This window comes from Setaria italica, chromosome V (assembly GCF_000263155.2).
Source record: "Setaria italica strain Yugu1 chromosome V, Setaria_italica_v2.0, whole genome shotgun sequence".
Lineage (NCBI taxonomy): Eukaryota > Viridiplantae > Streptophyta > Magnoliopsida > Poales > Poaceae > Setaria > Setaria italica.
Window position 1 is genome coordinate 22,512,525 of NC_028454.1, and position 20,794 is coordinate 22,533,318.

The following is a 20,794-nucleotide window of genomic DNA, read 5'->3' on the forward strand; positions in this document are numbered from 1 at the left end:
TCATGAACTTGGTCACTGGAAGAGAAACTGCAAGCAGTACCTAGCTTCCTTGAAGAATGGCGGAAGTAAGAGTACTTCTACCTCAGGTACGCTTGTTGTTAATGTTATAGACAACATATTTCTCGCTGATACAATTATTAATTATTAGGTATTTGATACCGGATCGGTTGCTCATATTTGCAATTCGATGCAGGGAATGATAAGAAGTAGAAGTGTGGAAAGAGGAGAAGTTGATTTCCGCGTGGGCAATAATGCAAGAGTTGCTGCTTTGACCGTCGGGACGATGCAACTCCACCTCCCGTCAGGATTTATTATGGAGTTGAATAATTGTTATTTTGTTCCTAGTTTAAGTCGAAACATTTTGTCTCCTTCATGCTTGATGAAGGATGGTTATTCATTTGCGAGTGAAAACAATGGTTGTGTGATCTCTAAGAATAATATGTTTATGGCTTTTACACCCATTGTGAATGGATTATTTGTTTTAAATCTTGATGCTTCACCTGTCTGTAATGTAAGTGCTAAAAGGCCTCGGCCTAATGATTTGAGTCCTACCTACTTGTGGCATTGTCGTTTGGGTCATATAAGTGATAAGCGCATGAAGAAGCTCCATTCTGATGGACTTCTAACTTCGTTTGATTTTGAATCATACGAGACATGCGAGGCTTGCTTGCTAGGCAAGATGACCAAGACGCCTTTCACAGGATTTCCTGAGAGAGCGGTAGACTTGTTGGAACTCGTACATAGTGATGTATGCAGACCAATGAGCACGACGGCTAGAGGAGGATTCCAATACTTCATAACTTTCACTGATGATTTTAGTAGATATGGCTATGTCTACTTGATGAGGCACAAGTCTGAAACCTTTGAAAAGTTCAAGGAATTTCAGAATGAAGTTGAAAATCAGCGTGGCAAGAAAATTAAGGCCTTACGATCTGATCGTGGAGGCGAGTATTTGAGCCACGAGTTTAGCAGTCATCTAAAGAGTTGCGGAATTGTTCCACAACTTACGCCGCCTGGAACACCTCAGAGAAACGGTGTGTCCGAGCGACGTAATCGAACTTTGTTAGACATGGTTCGATCAATGATGAGCCAGTCGGACCTACCGTTGTCATTTTGGGGATACGCTCTAGAAACAGCAGCTTTCACACTTAATAGGGTACCATCTAAATCCGTAGTTAAGACACCATATGAGATGTGGACTGGAAAGGTTCCTAGTTTGTCTTTTCTAAAGATTTGGGGATGTGAAGTGTTTGTCAAGCGACTTCAGTCGGACAAGATCACACCCAAGTCGGATAAGTGCATTTTCGTGGGATATCCAAAGGAAACTTTGGGATATTATTTCTACAACCGATCAGAAGGCAAAGTGTTTGTCGCTCGGAACGGGGTTTTCCTAGAGAAAGAGTTTCTCAAAGGAGAAAAGAGTGGAAAGACAGTGCATCTTGAAGAAGTTCAAGATGAGCCGATCGGGGCAAGAATCAATGAGTGATGCTAACGTAGCAGAACAAGTTGAGATACCCATGGCAAGAGAAGCACCACCACAACCACGAAGATCGGCAAGGCTCCGCGAAATGCGGGAAATATTATTGTTGGACAATGATGAGCCTGCGACATATGCAGAAGCAATGATGGACCCAGACTCCGAAAAATGGCAAAATGCCATGCAATCCGAAATAGAGTCCATGGGAGACAATCAAGTTTGGAACTTGGTTGACCCGCCTGATGGTGTTAAAGCCATAGAGTACAACTGGATCTATAAGAAGAAAAAGGACATGGATGGAAATATTCACATCTATAAAGCACGACTTGTCGCAAAAGGTTTTCGACAAGTTCAAGGAGTTGACTACGACGAGACCTTCTCGCCCGTAGTGATGCTTAAGTCCATTCGGATTATTCTAGCTATAGCTGCATATTTCGATTATGAGATATGGCAGATGGATGTCAAGACAGCTTTCCGGAATGGAAACCTAACTGAGGACGTGTATATGATACAGCCCGAGGGTTTTGTCGATCCGAAAAATGCTGGAAAGGTATGCAAGCTTCAGAGATCCATTTATGGATTGAAGCAAGCATCTAGGAGTTGGAACATTCGTTTTGATGAAGTGGTCAAAGGGTTTGACTTCACCAAGAACGAAGAAGAGTCTTGTGTTTACAAGAAGGTTAGTGGGAGCTCTGTAGTATTTCTAATCTTATATGTGGATGACATATTACTGATTGGAAATAACATTCCTATGCTTGAGTCCGTAAAGACTTCACTGAAAAATAGTTTTTCGATGAAGGACTTAGGGGAAGCGGCATATATTCTGGGCATTAAGATCTATAGAGATAGATCGAGAAGGCTTATAGGTTTAAGCCAAGATACTTACATTGACAAAGTGTTGAAGCGGTTCAGCATGGAAGAGGCAAAGAAAGGGTTCTTGCCTATGTCACATGGAATACATCTCAGCAAGACTCAGTGTCCTTCGACTGCTGATGAGCAGGATCGCATGAGTAGAGTGTCATATGCCTGGGCTATTGGATCTATCATGTATGCAATGATAAGTACTCGCCTAGATATTTCATATGCGCTAAGTATGACAAGCAGACACCAATCTGATCCAGGTGAGAGTCACTGGACAGCGGTGAAAAACATTCTTAAGTACTTGAGAAGGACTAAAGATATGTTCCTCGTCTATGGAGGTGAGGAGGAGCTCGTTGTAACAGGTTACACCGATGCTAGTTTCCAAACCGACAGAGATGATTCAAAATCACAATCAGGATTTGTGTTCACACTGAATGGTGGTGCTGTTAGTTGGAAGAGTTCCAAGCAGGAGACGGTGGCCGATTCTACGACAGAAGCCGAGTACATCGCGGCTTTGGAAGCCGCGAAGGAAGGTGTTTGGATAAGGAATTTCCTCATTAAGCTTGGTGTGTTCCCGAATGCGTCCAGCCCATTGAATCTCTACTGTGATAATAATGGGGCAATTGCGCAAGCAAAGGAGCCAAGGAACCACCAGAAGAACAAACACGTAATGCGGCGATTTCATCTCATTCGAGACTTCGTTAACCGGGGTGAGATCAAGATATGCAAAATACACACGGATCTGAACATTTCTGATCCGTTGACAAAACCACTCCCGCAGGCTAAGCATGATGCGCATGTAAGAGCTATGGGTATTAGGTACCTTCTAGATTGACTCTAGTGCAAGTGGGAGACTGTTGGAGGTATGCCTTAGAGGCAATCATAGAGATGATGATATTCCATTTGTATCCATGATTTGTATGTTTTGTTCATTGAATATCCATCGAAGGCTACTTGAATTGATTTGCAATTATGTGAATTGTATGTGAAACTCTTTACTTGTATGGTTATTCTAAAGTTGTCCCTAGTCGGAGTTCATGTGAGGACACACATGAATATTAGACTAGCACATGTATTAGTTGATGACTATGTTTCACAAGTCATGGACATGGAGATGTTGAACTAATAATGTGGACACATGTGGAGACATGTGCTAGGACTGACCCAACACGAGAAGTAGTTCTCTCTTTAAACAACATATACGCTTTGTCCTTAGACCTGAGATTGTCGCACGTATTCTAGATGTGGATCGACCTACTTAGGGACTATCAAACGCTATGCCGTAACAGGGTAGTTATAAAGGTAGTTTTCGGGTTTGTCAAGAAGCATGCTATGAGACATGGTCAATCAAGATGGGATTTGCCCCTCTCTGATTGAGAGTGATATCTCTGGGCCCCTCGAGTGATCGGATCCGGAAATGCATGGCCATGCTACGTACGGTTAAGAGTTAACCTACAAAGGGATTCCGAATCACAGGATCAAAAAAGAGCGGTCGGCTTGAAGCTAGACCAAATATCGTGAGGCAAAGGGAATAGCATGTATATTATGTTGTGATGGTTCGTCTGATATGATCTTCGTGTGCGTATAGGAGTTGGCACGTCTTGCTAGAGGCCGCTACCGACTATTGGGCCGAGTAGGAGTACTCGGGCCATGTCTATACGTATCTGAACCCATAGGGTCACACACTTAAGGGGCTGGAAGCCCAATTCGGATCAGATCCGAGTTGGATTAGGTTTAGAAGTACTAATGGGCCTCGGATCCAGAGGCCCGTCAGGAACCTCTATAAATAGAGGGGTGGGGGCGCCCTAGGGTTTACACCTTTTGGCAAAAACACACCTGCCGCGCCTCCCACGCCCTCGCCTGTTGCAACTCGCGGATCTAGCAGTCCGGCTTGCGACGCTTTCTCCCTGCACGTGTGGATACCTTGGAGGTGTTGCGCCTGCAGCACTTGGACGAACCGCCGACGAGCCGCCGACGAGCCACGACGAGCCGACGACGAGCCGCGGTACCGGAGGCGATCTTGCTGCACGTGGACGAGCTGCTGAGGAGCTGCTGGACGTGATCGACTACGTACGACTACGTGATCGTCTTCACTGTATCGACGCATATCTACATCTTCCGCACCAGTAGTGCGTCGAGTGGTAATCCCGTGATCCTTATACGGCAGTTCTTCTTGGTTATACGCAGTAGATTTTTTGAATTGCGCTAGTGTAGCCTACCTCGTATCCCTACACAAACCTCACAATGAATGATGTGGATATTATCATGTACACACTGGCTAACACTTTCAGCCAGCTCTCCGGATGAGCTCTGTTGTCCCCACCGCGTTCGCCATGTGGCTGGCTCCCCTTCGGTCTTGCATCCCGATGGACGCGTATACACGGGGGCTCTGGAGGGTCATGACGTCGTCTCTCCACCCATGCAAGTTCATGGGAATGGCGGACTATGCTTAGCCTCCTTCCACGACCTCTGTGACAAGGAGCACGAGAATGACGGCTCTAGCATTGGCAACATAATGGCACTTGACCATCCTCTGTCCAGAGAGTGCGCCATGACGGATGCCCCAGAACAGCTTTCGGAGGTGGTGGAGTCAGTTGAGACTCACACCCCACCGAACCACCGTGCGGAGCCCCTGGCGCAAGCATAGGCGCACGGCAACAAGTTGCGACAGCGGTAGCAGGACCAACGGCCGCCTCTACCAGCGCGCCCAGCGCATCCCTCCGCACCGCACACGTGCAACCCGGCAAGCGGTGCTCGAGGTCGTGCCTGCTAGGTCCAACGCAACATCCTGGCAAGAGGGGATGACCTCCCACAGTTCGCTCGGGCCAGATAGAACATTGCTGCCGCAGTGATACTTCTGCGCAGCCTCCCCAAGCTAGCTAACCCATAGGAGTAGGCAATCCACCGGAACCTCTGGGCGCTAGTGGAAACCGCCGCCGTACAGCAGGAGGAGAGCTCCGCGTCGCGACAGTGACACGCAGCCTCTTGCCCAACCTGGGGTCGCACCAGCCGAACCGCACCATCCGCTCGCCCCCGCAGGCACGTCGAGCAGGGCAGAGCGCTACGGTAGCTCCACAGCCCGACCAGGCACGAGCGCCGCGGCGTCCGTGCGTGAGCTGATTGGGCCGAACCGTGACGCGCGCAGCGTCATCCACCCACGATGCCTGGCACGATGCGACGCCGGCGTTGAACAGATGGCGGCAAGAGCGGCCGCCGTGGCCCGCGACCGGTCCGATGAGGAGCACGAAGAAGTGTACCCTAGGCGAGGCGGCCGACCGAGCGACCGGAACGGTGATCGGAGCCCTAGCCCGGACGGATCGGGACCACGAGCCTTTGGTCGCCACATCCAAAAAGCGTCTTTCCCACGGCGTTTCTGACCTCCCACCAACATCACCAAGGACATTGGGAAGACGAACCCCGAAGTGTGGCTTGAAGACTCCCGGCTTGCCTGCTGAACCGAAGGAGCCGATGATGACTATTCCATAATTCTTAAAATACTTTCAAATATTTTAAATCCATAGTCATTTCTTGTGGTTTTCAATTAAGTTTGAGATTTTTGAGCATTTGAAACTTACAATCCAAATTGGGGATATTTTACGGATGGCTACTCTTGAAATGCCAGTTTTATAAATGCTCTTGCTCAATCATGTCACATATTTTTTGACACAACGTACTCTCTCATGTATATTTTAATAAAATCAATATTTGTTTTTTGTTGTCAAAAAAATTATCTGTATACGTTGTTGATGTAGTCAACGTACCAATAGTTTTAGGGAACAAACTTTGTCCAAATTTGTAGGCAATCTTCTCTATCATTTAGTCAGAGAATGTTGATTATTGGTACCTCGTGTCGAGTTGGCCTGAAAAACCAAGCATCATGTTTGGTCTTGACAAGTGTTTAACAAGTACTCCCTCGTTCTAAAATGTATTATGTTTTAATTTTATCCACAGTTAAACTGTTTATATTTGGACAAATTTATAAAAGAAAACATCAACATCAACCTTCTTTTAGTTTTATTAATCTACCATGAAATACATCTTGATAGTATCATTGGTGTTGTAGATATTTACATATTTTGCAATCAAAGTTAAGTAAATTTGATCAAATTTGTGAGAAATATATGCCGGCTGGTTCCCGTCTCATCTTGGACAGGATGAGTACCGCCTGGAGCCTGCCCGCGCCTTGTATCATTTCGTCAGGAACCTACACATTGGAACTTTTATTTTATGGTTTGCAATTCGACACGTGCTGAGTCCAAGGCGAGATCCTTCCTTCTCTGTATGTGTCAACTGCAGCTTGAGGCCTTGAGCATGCAGCGTTCCGCTTCGTCCATTATTAGTCCGCATTCGATGGAAGGATTATAGAGGCAGGCAGACCTAACAAGGGTAGACTTATCCGGGCGTTCCAAATGTAGCTGGAAGTTGGATACTTTCAAGTTAGCTTTGGTTGGATGTTGGAATTCATCACTCTGGGCTGATTTTTGTATATGACGCATCTGGTTCCACGGTCTCATCTTCAGTCCGCGTGCACCTGACAGCGCAAGTCGAGAGCTCGAGATGTGCTGCTTGGAAATCCCTGCCAAGTCGCATTAGAGCAACAACGATTTCATGCTTGGAAATCTTTCGTGTTGAGGAGCGAAGCAGCGACCGGCCGGCCAGGGCCACCAGCCACACATGGGAGATCGCTTAGCGTTGCGGTGTTGCTGACCTCTTCGATCGACGCGAGTGCCCTGATCCAGGCTCCACACAGCCCACCATGACTGCATGAGAGAGCAGGCTCCGCGGCTCGCCCAGGAGGACCAGAAGAGGGTGAGGACTGAGGAGGAGGCGGCGGCGGCGGCCGGATCCAGGGCCCGATCGGCGGGCAAGCGTGAGTAGGACTAGGGCCTTGTTTAGTTGTTGAAGTTGGGAGGTGCCAAATTACTGTTACAGCACTGTAGCACACTGTAGCGTTTCGTTTGTATTTGTGAATTATTGTCCAAATATTGACTAATTAGGTTCAAAAGATTCGTCTCGCAAAGTACAATAAAACTGTGCAATTAGTTTTTAATTTCGTCTACATTTAGTACTCCATGCATGTACCGCAAGTTTGATGTGATGGGGAATCTTCTTTTTGCATAGTGCCAAAGTTGGGAGTTGGGGGAAACATGGCCTAGTTCGTGTGAAAGGCTTTTTTTTTTAAACTTTTCGTGGGAAAGGCTGACAACGGCTACTTCCAAGTACGGCGCGCTGGCCCCAGACCCCCAGTGCTGCTCCCCCGAGTCCCCGACTCCCCGGTCCCCCCGCGTCCCCGCCCCGCGTGGTCATGCCGTCATGGACTCATGGTCGGTCGGCGTCGCCCCGCCCTCTACCCGCGACGCGTCCCCACTCTCAGCTCACCGGCTCACGTCACGTGCCGATCGGCGCCACCCGTTTCCATTTGGCAGCTGCCGCTCCGGCCCCGCTGCCCGCCCTTTGCGGAGCCCTTTGTGCCTGGCGCCCGGCCCCCAGTGGACCCCACAGTTGCCACGTCGATCGCACCCCTAATCACGTTTTGATTGATTGCTCAACGACGACGACGGGCGTACGCATAACGGGATGTATTGTATCACTGTATGGTGAGCTAGCGTAGGCAAGAGTAGTACTGAACTAAACAATACCGTTGGGAACCCACACACCAGTCACCAATAAACTAAGCCGTAGCCGTACGGCGGGCAACGGGCGATCATGATTGCTACCAGTACCGGACTTATTATTTTGACGTGCCAAACTTAGCTCAATTAGCCATGGACCTGTAACACCAGACTAATGCCGTGCTGCGCGTACGGCCGGACCGGGCTGCTGGCTTTGACATTTCCGTCGCACAACGGGCAACGGCGAGTGTGTGGGACATGAGACCCGCGGTTTCCTCACCAAATTCGTACCACGACTAAATTTGGTTCCCGTGATATTTTACACGCAGTGTAGTATGTGTTTTATTCAAAACAAACTTCGATGTATGCAGACAAAGCAACTATCTTTTTTTCGGGACCGTGACTTAGCACGTATTTTATTAAGAGAAAAAGAAGTAATTACAGGATGTAGCAGTGTCATCAAGAGGTGATGACCTGCTCGACGGTTCATGATTAGTTCAATATTACATATGCACCGTTGAGCAACCTAGAGTAGGATTGTTATTTGAGACAGACATAGCTAAAGGAGCTAAGCAACTACATCGGGCGGCGACTTCTTCAGTAATGGCCTGCACTAGCTACATCACATTCTTCTCAATTCTGTTGAAGGTGCGAGCATTACGTTCCAACCAGATGGACCAAGAAATTAAGATTACCAAAGAATCAAATGTTTTCATGTCAGTCTTATCAACTCGCTTCCTTGCTGTCATCCACCAGGCAGCCAGAGATTGTTCCGCGGGTGATGGAGTCAGCGCCTGCTAGGTTACTCGTGTAAGAGCCAAATGCTAGACTTGCTTTGTATAAGAACACCTGACGAGCAAACGGTTAATGGTTTTGGGTTCTTGTCCACACAAAATGCAGCTGTCGTCGTCCTACAGGTTATGCCTCTTGCGCCTTGCAGCCGTCCAACAACGACCGTGGAGTGCAAGCCACACAAAGAACTTGCACTTACCAGGTGCTCGTGTCTTCCATAGAATCTTCGCTCCTGGTATTTCGTGTTGGCCAATGAAGAAAGCTATGTAAGCAGTCGATGTTGTGAAACATTGATCCTCAATCCACTTCCAAAGCATCTTATCCTGGGAACCTTTATCAAGTGTCACCGATTCCATCTTTTCCCAGATGGTTAGGTAGTCCAGGAGCACCTGAACCGTGAGTGCTCCAGAAATATCCTTCACCTATTTCCTATCCTGTAGACCGTCATAGACCATTCGCTTCTTCCGGATTCATGGGCCAACTGTTTGAATCAAGCATGAAGCAATCTCTGCAATGGAGCGTCCATCAATCCATCTATGTGTCCAGAACAGGGTCTGCTTGCCGTCTCTAACCCGAACTGATGTGGAATAGAAGAACAACTCAGCTACCGGAGCTTCCACTTTGTTAGGTAAGGAAAACCAAGAACGAGATGTGTCTGTTCTTTTCAACCAGAGCCAGCATATGCGGAGTGCATATCCCATGATTTCAAGGTTTGTCATCCCTAGCCCACCTAGATCAGGCGGTCTGCAAACCTTCAGCCAAGCCAGTAGGCAGTGCCCTCTTGAAACCATCTCAGCTCCTGTCCATAAAAATGCACATCTACGCTTGTCAATATGTTTGATGACCCATGGAGATAAGGTTACTGCAAATTGCCGTATGAATTGGTACCGCTGACATTTTCACTTTAACCAGAACCGCACGACCCACTTTACTCATCAGCCTACCTTCCATGTTGGCAATCCAATGTTAATCTTGTCCACCAATGGTACTAGGTCATTCCTTGTCAACTTGTTGGTAGAGACTGGGATCCCCAAATATTTGCAAGGAAAAGCCTGTAAACGCCCTGGAAAAGAGCTGATCAAAGTGACTGTCTCCTCGATGCCACACTGAATCGGTGATACCACACATTTATCCAAATTAGTACGAAGGCCCGAAGCATGACCAAATAGCTCTAGTATAGCCCCGTAACAATCAAGTCTTGCTGCTTGGGAGAGAGGAGTAGAACAACATCATCAGCGTATAAGTATATATGTTCTTGTATGGCACTGCTTCCAAGTGGTACCAGAAGTCCCTCTTTATCTGTCAATGTAATCAAAGAATTTAAAGCTTCCATTGCCAGCACAAACAACATGGGTGACAAAGGATCACCTTGCCGGAGGCCCTTCGCATGACATATTCTTCTTCCTGAGGCTCCATTCACAATGATTTTTGTACTTGTTGTAGAGAGTAGCAAGCTGATCCAATTGATCCAACATCAGGAGAAACCCATACGCCTTAGAATTTTTAACAAGTAGGTCCAATCCACCGAGTCAAAAGCTTTTGAAATATCAATCTTGATCAAGGCAGAAGGTGTCTTGCGGCAGTGAAGTAGTTTGGCCGAGAGATCAACCGCTTGAAAGTTGTCATGTAAAAGACGACTTTTAATGAATGCGCTCTGGTTGTGACGCACCAAATCCTTTAGTTTGGGCACGAGCCTATTGGCCAGTACCTTGGTGAATAACTTTGAAAATCTATGTATGAGGCTAATAGATTGATAATCAGCAATATGTAGGGCATCCGGTTTTTTGCGAATAAGGACCATGAAAGCCTGATTAACCAAATGCATGTTGCGACCATCTAGAGACCAGAGAGCATGAAAGGCACGCATGATGTCATGCTTGATGATCGGCCAGGCCGTTCTATAGAACAGGCCGGTGAACCCATCTCGGTCTGGTGCCTTGTCAAGTAGGAGGTCTTGTATTGTTTTCCACACTTCTTCCTCAGAGAAGCAATAGTCAGTTGACGACATGTTTACTGATGGAATGCCCAGGCACTGGAGGTCTAGCGAGACCGTGGGTGTGGTTGGAATCCCAAGCAAAGCATTAAACTGTTGGAAAGCCACCTCTGCCTTAGCCTCCTCATGAACAACTGCCTGATCACCTACTGTAAACGACTGGATGTGGCTCTTTCGATTTTGGTTGTAGGCTTGCAGATGAAAAAAATTTGTATTTGCGTCGCCTTCCGCAAGGTAGTTGACATGACATCTCTGTCTCATGATTGTTCTCAACAGAGACGCTAAGCCTAAGCATTTCATCTTCATTTTGTTATGGAGTGTACGCTCATGGGGTGCAAGGGGTCTGGATTCTTGAGCTTGGTCGAACCTGTACACCAATTCTTTGGCAACGGCTTGCTGGAGACGAACTGAGTTGACATGCTTGGCACTCCATCTCTTTAGAGCAACTGCGGTGTTTCGGAGCTTGTAATCCAAGGTGCGAAAGGTGTCAGCATCCGGCCAGGGACATGTCCATGCATGTTCCACAGTCTGAAGATAACCCTCATATTTTGGCCAAATGTTCTCAAAACAAAATTGTTAGAAAACTGTGAGCTGGCAGCTGGTTTACAACAACAAAGGTGCATGATCAAAGCATTCTGATGAGAGAACGCACAGGTGATGATTAGGAAATGGTGACGCCCAATCCTTAGAGACGAAGACTCTGTCGATGCACTCTAAAGTTGGATCAGCCCGTTCGTTACTCCACATGAAGAGCCTACCGTGTAGGTGTAGTTCTTGTAGCTCTAAATCATCTAGCAGGCGTCGGAAGCGACCCATCATCCTACGGTCTAGCCTAGAGTTATTCTTGTCTTCCGCTTTGTATATAAGATTAAAGTCCCCACAAACCATCCAGGTGCCTGAGCACCCTGCTCTAATGTCACGAAGTTCCGCTAGAAATCGTAGTTTATCCCCGTCGGATTGTGGACCATAGACACAAGTGAGCCACCAGTTCTCTCCATTTGGAAGAAGTTTCACCTTAGCAGTTAAAGTGTTCTCACAAAATAGTGAGTTGGACACTGCCCAGGCTTCTTTATTCCACGCCAATAACACACCACCGCAGGTGTACGACGCTGGAAAGTCATAATAGTCGAAATCAATTCCCAGCAACTCCCTGATCATCGAATCATTATAGGTATCAAGTTTAGTTTCTTGCAAGGTGATAAGGGAGATATGTTCCTGAGTGACCAGCTGACGAACAACATTTTGTCTAGCTCTAGCGTTAAGTCCCCGCACGTTCCAAATCAACATATTTTCAGCATTCATGTTAACAGGTTTAAGCGACCAACAATGACTGACACAGAAAGCGACGAGCTCAAGGCTCAATGTCAGCTACTGCCGCTATGAAAAGCGACCCACCATCCGGGATCAGTTCATCAAGTGCTTCCCATTGGGAGACCGAGAGAGTGGCGGTAAAGACTTCCAAGAAACGCACGAAGGCCACAACATCCAGCGGTCTGGTCCTGGAAGATATGCCAAGCTTTTTCATTAGCACGTTCTGTGCTTGTAGAGTTGGCTTGGTTGCCTGATGGTGTGACTTCTTGACCAGCCTCTCGCTTCTTCGAATTGCCAGAGTTGCTATCGGTGATGAAAAAATGTGGGCTTTCCGCCTCGACGGGGTTGACTGCAGCACGACCGGCGATCTCACTCTGCAGACGGAATGTGCAAAGTCAGCTGTAACATTCTTAATAGGTGTTGAAGCCTCCGGAGGAAAATGGAGTGGAATAGCAATAGAAGAGCCTCTGGTGAGCGTCACAAAGCTGTTATGTGTTGGGACAGTGGCAGCTTAGCTACCGGGACATCTTCAAAATGTACCACTTCAAGATTTACCGACCCATGATCGGTGCCATGGTGAGGACTTGGTGAGTCATGTGACTTCTCATCAGCTACCACCACTTTAGTCTGGATGAAAGGTGCAACATCCGCGTGGTCCAACCCCACCGTTCCCTCCAGCGTCACCCCCGGTTTGATGGTCGATCCATCCATGATTTTATCTGACCTAGTGTTGGGTTGTGGCGGAGGGATTACCAGCAATGGTAATGGCTCCAGAGGGGGACACTGCTCAATCTCCAATCTCATCGGATCAAAAGCGCGAGGTGACCCTCCTTGCTGCGACCCGGGTGAGATTGTGCCTCCAGACTCTCTGGCAAGCACCTTGTCCCCAAGTGAATGCATTGCAGCGTAGGCGTGCATCCTGGGGCCAAGGTCTGCCTCTATCACCATGGGGTCCACGGCCAGATCACGCGTGGCCTCTCTGATCGCCATAACCATTTCGTCAATCAGCACTTCTTCCTGCCCTTTCACCGGAATACCGCATTGAGGCATTTTGGTGACACATCTTGGCACTACAGCAGCGATAGAGATGTGACCTGGTGGACCCGCTGAAGGTGTGCAGTATCTGCAATGTCCAAACCTCAATGGCGTAGATAGGGACCAAGCTCTTGCCAGGGGGACCACTGCCGCTGAGGAGAATGGCGGTCCCCAGCCAGGCCCAAGTGATGGTCCTCCACCAGAGCCACCTTGCTCATCCTTGAACCTAGTTCTCTTTAGCCATGGGTTCCTTCTGTTGCACTGCGAGAAGCCTGGGTACTCCTCATCCTCTGAACTACCAAAATTATCAGGTGGAGTGCCATCATCCGACGAGTCACTAGATAAGTTCCAGTCCTGCACTTCAACTACTCTGATGTGTACAATGTACCAAAGTTCGTCTTGTTTGAAATGAATGAGTTCATGAGGCTTCATGAAAGTCCACATTCAACATATGGTGCTAGAGGTTTTGGGATGAGGATCAGTTTCTCCATCGGTACCAGATCAGGATGCATGCACCAGCAAACCACAAAGAGGATGGCGCTATTGTTGTTCCTGTCAATATGGGTCGGGGCTTCTACCAGATCAAAACAAGCAGAACCCAAAATGATCTGCGATGTATTCACATTCCACGCATGTGCAGGAATTCCTCTTAATTCAATGAGTACTCTAAAATGCAAGGACGCCAAACTCACCATGAACTGACAGCGCCATCTTCTCCATATCAGCTGAATTGGAGCTTTTCAACGGCAGATGTGAGTGTACAATCCTTTCCGCGATAGCTGGGGTGCTGAATTCCACTAGAAAATCATCGAGGTCAGAGCGCTAGATGGCGTATTCTTCTGGGAGAACGTTGAGAAACTCTTCTAGGATCTTGCCAACTTGCAAAGGGGACACGTTAGGTTGAGTACCTCCGATCATCAAGACCAATGCACAGGACGATAAGCGCAACTCACATTCATCAATTGCCTGCGATCTGGGGATCACACAAGTTTCCTTGGCTGGGCGACGCGATGGGTCACCACAGGGTCTTGGTGATGGCGGTGGAGACAAGATGGACATGTCATCTCGGCCTGATGACAGAGGAGCACGAATCGCAGGCGGTTAGTTGATAGGCCCTGTGGATTGAGAATGTGCAGACATTGTGGCGTCTGAAGATGATGAGTGTCCACGCCTGGTCCAAGGTTGAAGTCGAGCCGTAGTCATTGCTGGTGCTGGGGCCCGAGGCGGTGGGGGCGGTGAGCGACCTCGAGGTGGCAGTGGCGAACGACCCCGCCTACATTGGCGCGACCGGTGTCCCTCTCGCCTGCAACAAAGACAGCGGGACGGGTTCCTGGACACGGTCGCGACGTGGTCAGTGGCGAAGCAGTTGAAGCATCGGCCCACCAGGTCGGTGGGGATCAGTCAGGGGGTGGGGCGCTGGACGGAGTGCTCCCTACGCTGGCTTCGACGGCGGTGGACCTCTACCCAGCCATCTCCAGAGGGCCTGTCACGACCGGCTGCGAGATTTTCTGAACCTCAACCTGAGGAACGGGCAATAGTGGTGGTCGCATGCTCATGCTCTTGCAGGAGCCACGAACCCGGCTAGCCGGCCTAGCCGCCAGAGGCGAGGTCCCACCCCCTCCAGGCATCGGCCATGAAGCCCCCAGGGGAAGGACCCCGGCGAGAGGGGCCAGCAAGATGTCCATTGCGACCACCTTCCCCTTCCGCCAAGCAACCGAGGGCAACCTTGACAGCGAACCTTGGCCATCTGACGACGAAGAGGATGAAGCGCTATACCTGAGCCAGTCGGGAGTCTCCCCTGACGACCCCTCAAGCCGCCGCTGATAGGGGGGCCGAGGGGTTCATGGGGGATGAGAAGATGCATGGGGGCGACCGTGGTGGAGAGGATATCCCCACCACCGAAGCTGCGACCTGAGCTGCAATGGTAGCGGCTGCCAGTGGAGGGAGGCCCGGATCTATCTCCTCCCCCTCTTCACGACCATCGTCAAATCCGGATCTTTCCATCCAGATCCTCGGCGACACTAGAGGCGTCGGTGGACACCGGAACCTGGATGGTCGCCGGCGGGTGGGAGAGTGGACGCCGGGGCCGGAGTGGCCGTCGGCGTCGAGCGCCTGCGTCGCACGGGCTAGAGAGAGAAACTAGAGAGAGGCAACTATCAACAATTAGGGCACCAACAATAGGGAAATAAGAGCAGTCTTTAACCTCTTATGTGTACCTATAACCATTGTGAAGGTGGTTCTTATACATGTTAGAAGCTTGAGCCATCCATAGCGCTATTGACTGGCCATATGGAATAAAAATTTTTATTATCTCTTCCCTACCCTGCCATCTCGTATCTCTCGTTGATGCTCCCGCCGCCAAGACTCAACTCTATCCTTCCTCGGCGCTGCGTCCGCCATGGCCGTTGCACACCTGCTCTTTGTCGACCTGGCAACCCACCTGCTGACTCGCGGCCGCCCGCTCGTAGCCGCTTCCCGTTGCCGTGGATCCCGACTATCGTCGCATAGTGGATCTTGCGGCCTTGAATCATGGCAAGATTGGGGCTTGATCCATGTGTGACAGATGATGCGCCGTGAAGCTGCTACATGGAGAGGAAAGTTTGAAGCTTGAGCAGCTCTCTCTTCCCTCCTTTTCTTCCCTCTCAATTTACTCAATCCGTGGTAGATTTCTCTTGCCTCCCTCTTCTTCCTCTCGATTTAGATGAAGGGAAACTAGATCCCGCTATAGGCACTTCAATTTCATACTGGATGGAGGTGGAGCAGAACGTGGCGGAGAAGGGGAGGCAGTCTAGGCGAGCAAGCGAAGGTTGCGGAGAAGGGGAGGCAGTCTAGGCGAGCAAGCGAAGGTTGCGGAGAAGAAATAGGGAGAGACATGAAACGATTAGTTTCCTTCCCATCTTTTTTACTACGGAGGGGGCCAGTTTTGATAGTACATGTGAATGCGAATATAAAGCTGCCATTATAGTATTTTTGTTAAAGAAAATCAGTGGCAAGTGAAATCAGGGGCAGTCTTCATTTTTTTCCCCCTGTTTTGTATCAGTGTCATCTTTTCTGCAGACATCACTGTTGCAGTGTACTTAAGAAAACATTGGCATAGTACCTTCGTATCCCCATCCCCCTCGCAACCGAGACTGCCAGTCCTGCTACATGAAGATGCCGACAGGGAAACTGCGCCTGCAGTGGCGCACGGCCCTCGAGGCCAGGTCCACGCCGGACCAGAAAATAGAATAACCACACCTAATTTCGTTAGGAGGATTCCGGCAGCAAACCACGCTAAAAAACACCGGAAACAAGTGCGAAATCCCCCAAACTAATCGTCCCCGTTCTCCCCACTAGTGCAGTGCAGTCATCAGTCAAGCCGGGGAGCGCCCCGCCCCTTCCTCCGCACACTGCTCCGAGAGACCGAGAGGCACAGACCCCCAGTCCCCCCACTCGCCCGCCACCCAACGCGACCGGTGGGAGCGTCGCCATGGCGCTGGCGCTCCTGCTCCTCCTTCTCCTCTCCACCGCCGAGGCGCTCACGCCGGACGGCCAGGCGCTGCTGGCGTTCAAGGCGGCGGTCGTCCAGGACCCCACGGGGGCGCTCGCCAACTGGGACGCCACCGCCGCGGACCCCTGCGCCTGGAACGGCGTCGCGTGCTCCTCCTCCTCCACCGACGCCACCCAGCCCCGCCGCGTCGTCGCGCTCTCCCTCCCCAAGAAGCGCCTCGTCGCGGCGCTCCCGGCGGCGCCGCTCCCGTCCTCGCTGCGCCACCTCAACCTCCGCAGCAACCGCCTCTTCGGCCCAGTCCCGCCCGAGCTCGTCTCCGGCGCGCCCGCGCTCCAGAGCCTCGTTCTCTACGGGAACGCGCTCAACGGCCCGCTCCCCGAGGAGCTCGGCCGCCTGGCCTTCCTCCAGATCCTCGACCTCTCCTCCAACGCCCTCAACGGCTCCCTCCCGGCCTCGATCCTCAAATGCCGCCGGCTCCGCGCGCTCGCGCTCGCGCGGAACAACCTCACGGGCCCGCTCCCCGCAGGGTTCGGCGCGCAGCTCTCCGCGCTGGAGCGGCTCGACCTCTCCTTCAACGGCTTCTCCGGCGCCATCCCGGAGGACATCGGGAACCTCTCCAGGCTCCAGGGGACGGTCGACCTCTCGCACAACCACTTCTCCGGTCCAATCCCGGCGAGCCTCGGGAGGCTGCCTGAGAAGGTTTACATCGATCTCACCTACAACAACCTCTCCGGCCCAATCCCGCAGAACGGGGCGCTGGAGAACCGGGGGCCCACGGCGTTCGTCGGAAACCCGGGCCTCTGCGGGCCGCCGCTCAAGAACCCCTGCTCGCCTGACGCCATGCCGTCGTCCAACCCGTCCCTGCCCAACGACGGGGACTCGTCCGCGCCCGAGGCGGCCGGCAGAGGCAAGGGGAAGGGCAAGGGGCTGGGGAAGATTGCCATTGTGGCCATCGTGCTGAGTGATGTGGTGGGGATCTTGATCATTGCGCTCATCTTCTTCTACTGCTACTGGAGGGCGGTTTCATCGAAGGGCAGAAAGGGACACAGTGCCGCTGCCGGTTCTAAAGGGTCCAGGTGCGGCAAGGATTGTGGATGTTTCAGTAGGGATGAGTCCGGGACTCCGTCCGAGCACGCGGAGCAGTATGATCTCGTGGCCTTGGACCAGCAAGTGAGGTTTGATCTGGATGAGCTGCTCAAGGCTTCGGCGTTTGTGCTGGGGAAGAGTGGGATTGGGATTGTGTACAAGGTGGTTCTTGAGGACGGTCTCACCATGGCAGTAAGGCGGCTTGGGGAGGGGGGATTGCAGAGGTTTAAGGAATTTCAGACCGAGGTCGAGGCAATTGGCAAGGTCCGGCATCCCAACATTGTTACCTTGAGAGCCTACTACTGGTCTTTTGATGAGAAGCTGCTGATATATGATTACATTCCTAATGGCAGCCTCTCTGCAGCAATTCATGGTATGTATTCCGTTCAGATACTCACACTGAGATTTAACTATGACCTTTTGCTATTTCCTCTTCCATTGATTCTGCTGTTGCAGGAACAAGTAAATATTAAATTCTCTTATGGTACTTGTGTAGATCAGGATCCTAGTAATGCCGATTCCTTAATTTAGTTCAACAATTGCAGTAGGATGGAAATTTGGTACGCGCTTGGTCATATTGTGCCTAACTTTTCAATTGTTTGTTTTTTTGTGACTGGTAGTATGTCAAGACTCAGGAATTCAGTTCATACCAACTCCTTTATTTCTCTAATAGGCTTGGAACAGCTATTGGTTTTTATATATAAGTTTGGAAGAATTTGGAATCTGGTATCTGTCAAAGATTGACTTTCTGATATAACCTGTATAGCTGTTTTCTTTATTCAGAAATTGGAGCTCTTGTTACTAATTGGAATAAAGACTGCTGGATTATATTCTGAACTTGTAGTAGGACATGTGTGGTTGTTCTGTGCAAGTGACATGTATGCTGACTTCTCTGGCAAATTGCCATGGCTTTCAGGTAAACCTGGGACAATGACATTCACACCATTGCCATGGGAAGCCCGACTGAAAATCATGAAAGGAGTCGCCAAGGGGATGTCTTTCCTGCATGAATTCAGCCCCAAAAAGTATGTCCATGGGGACTTGAGGCCAAACAACGTCCTCCTTGGAACAAACATGGAGGCATACATCTCAGATTTCGGCCTCGGGCGACTTGCAAACATTGCTGGAGCATCGCCTATCACGCAATCAGATCGAGTCGGTCTAGAAAAGGCCCAAAGCCAGCAGTCAGATGCCTCAGTGAGTCCTCTCATGAGCAAAGGGTCATGCTACCAAGCGCCTGAAGCACTGAAGACACTGAAACCATCGCAGAAATGGGACGTCTACTCGTATGGCGTCGTCCTGCTTGAAATGATCACTGGCAGATCGCCTGCGGTTCTCTTGGAGACCATGCAGATGGATCTCGTCCAGTGGGTCCAGTTTTGCATCGAGGACAAGAAACCGTCTGCCGATGTGCTCGATCCTTTCCTTGCCCGAGACTCGGAACGGGAGGATGAAATGATTGCAGTGCTGAAAGTCGCCCTCGCTTGTGTTCAGGCCAACCCTGAGCGGAGGCCATCGATGAGGCATGTGGCGGAGACCTTGGATCGCCTCAATGGGTCGAGCTAGAAATTGCTATACCAACCACTGGTGGTGACTTCGGATGGATACGACAGTTGTACAGTTCAATTGTGGGACAAAGCTTAGGATGAGGGCATCAAGCTGCATTAGCGTACTCCAGTATGTAAGATTATCATTTCCGTTGTGCCCACAGATTGTAGTGGCTGTTAACATGTTAGGTAGTTGCTAGCTCAGGTAACTAGTTTGTTGTATTTGAGATGGGACTTTCTTGTGCTTGCGCAGTAGTCAAATTGTGGGGATGCGTTAGTTTAACTATCTGTATCCTTGCTCTGTTATCAGTGAACAACAGCTCGTATTAGTATATGATCTAGAGCATTTTCTTTGTTACATTTGTCCATACGTTATGTGGAGTATTCTTACGATGAAACTTGAAAGCATGCATGCTTGACGCCTGGCCAATGATTAAGGATGGCATATCCCTAGGCTGGGGCTCCGTGCTCCTAAAAGCAAGGCTGGGGTAAACCTGGTATTGTATAGGTGATATTCTTCCTTTTGATCTCCAAAAGTTTTTGCATGCTCCTTTTCCTATGGAAAGCGATGTGGTACCGGTTTGCATTTCTATCTGGAAAGGAAGCTGTGCTATTTGGCTGTGCTGTGCTCTCGCTCTTGGTTGGTAGCTTGAGAGGGGGCGTTTGGTTCCCTTTGCTTATTTTTAAGCAAGTGTCACATCAATATTTAGATACTAATTAGGAGTATTAAAGGTAGGCTATTTACAAAACCCATTACATAAGTGGAGGCTAAACAGCGAGACGAACCTATTAAGCCTAATTAATCCATCATTAGCAAATATTTACTGTAGCAACACATTGTCAAATCATGGACTAATTAGGTTTAATAGATTCGTCTCGCCGTTTAGCCTCCACTTATGTAATGGATTTTGTAAATAGTCTACGTTTAATACTCCTAATTAGTATCTAAACATTCGATGTGATGGGTGCTTAAAAATAAGCAAACCAACCAAACCAGGCCAGAGTCTAGTAAGTACTAGCTACTGCTGGTCTTCAGTACCTCTTTCCTACTGCTGACACTGACAGGCCTTGTGCGTTCGCATCGCAATTACAGTTATGTTGACAGTGATTTATTCTACGACCAGGATCTCAACCTGATGCGGCCGGCGCAGTGTGAAACGGTGGTGTGGCTGCCCGGTCGACGGGAGTTTGCTGTGGGTGTGGGCCAAGGAACGTGGATGGAGCCAATACATCATGAATGGAAGGCACTGCAGCCTGGTCCTGCTTGTACTTGTACCACACCGCCGTGTCCGTGTGGTTGCATTGCCTTGTCCTGTCCCCCGGGACCAGGCTTCATGGCCATCATCGCACGCATAGATTCCCACCAAAGAATCGGTTGGTTGTTGCACAGTTGATCCCAGCCATTGATGAATCGGACGGATGCTACCATACGGAGTCTGTTGAGCTTCATGCATCAAATGGATGCACCGCCGAGCTTAACCTGACGTCCTGGCTGTAGTTTTTCGTAGCAGGGGTATTTGGATACTAGATGCTAAACTTTAGCAGTGTCATATCGAATGTTCGAATGCTAATTAGAAGGACTAAACATGA

At 49.7% G+C, this 20,794-nt stretch overlaps 1 protein-coding gene across 1 annotated transcript; it reads left to right on the forward strand.

Moving 5' to 3' along the window:
- Window positions 1-16,356: 16,356 nt before the first annotated feature.
- LOC101766802 (receptor protein kinase-like protein ZAR1) lies at window positions 16,357-19,562 on the forward strand. Its single transcript, XM_004968780.4, has 2 exons — window positions 16,357-18,030; window positions 18,574-19,562. Exons 1-2 carry the CDS (start codon window positions 16,551-16,553, stop codon window positions 19,221-19,223), a joined length of 2,130 nt encoding a protein of 709 aa, XP_004968837.1. The 5' UTR covers window positions 16,357-16,550; the 3' UTR covers window positions 19,224-19,562.
- The last annotated feature ends 1,232 nt before the right edge of the window (window positions 19,563-20,794 follow it).

Excerpts from the sequence above, each read along its gene's own strand:
- LOC101766802 (XM_004968780.4), top strand. The coding sequence starts at position 16,551 with ATGGCGCTGGCGCTCCTGCTCCTCCTTCTCCTCTCCACCGCCGAGGCG. Across the intron at positions 18,031-18,573 it reads CCTCTCTGCAGCAATTCATG|GTAAACCTGGGACAATGACA; the intron begins GTATGTATTCCG and ends CATGGCTTTCAG.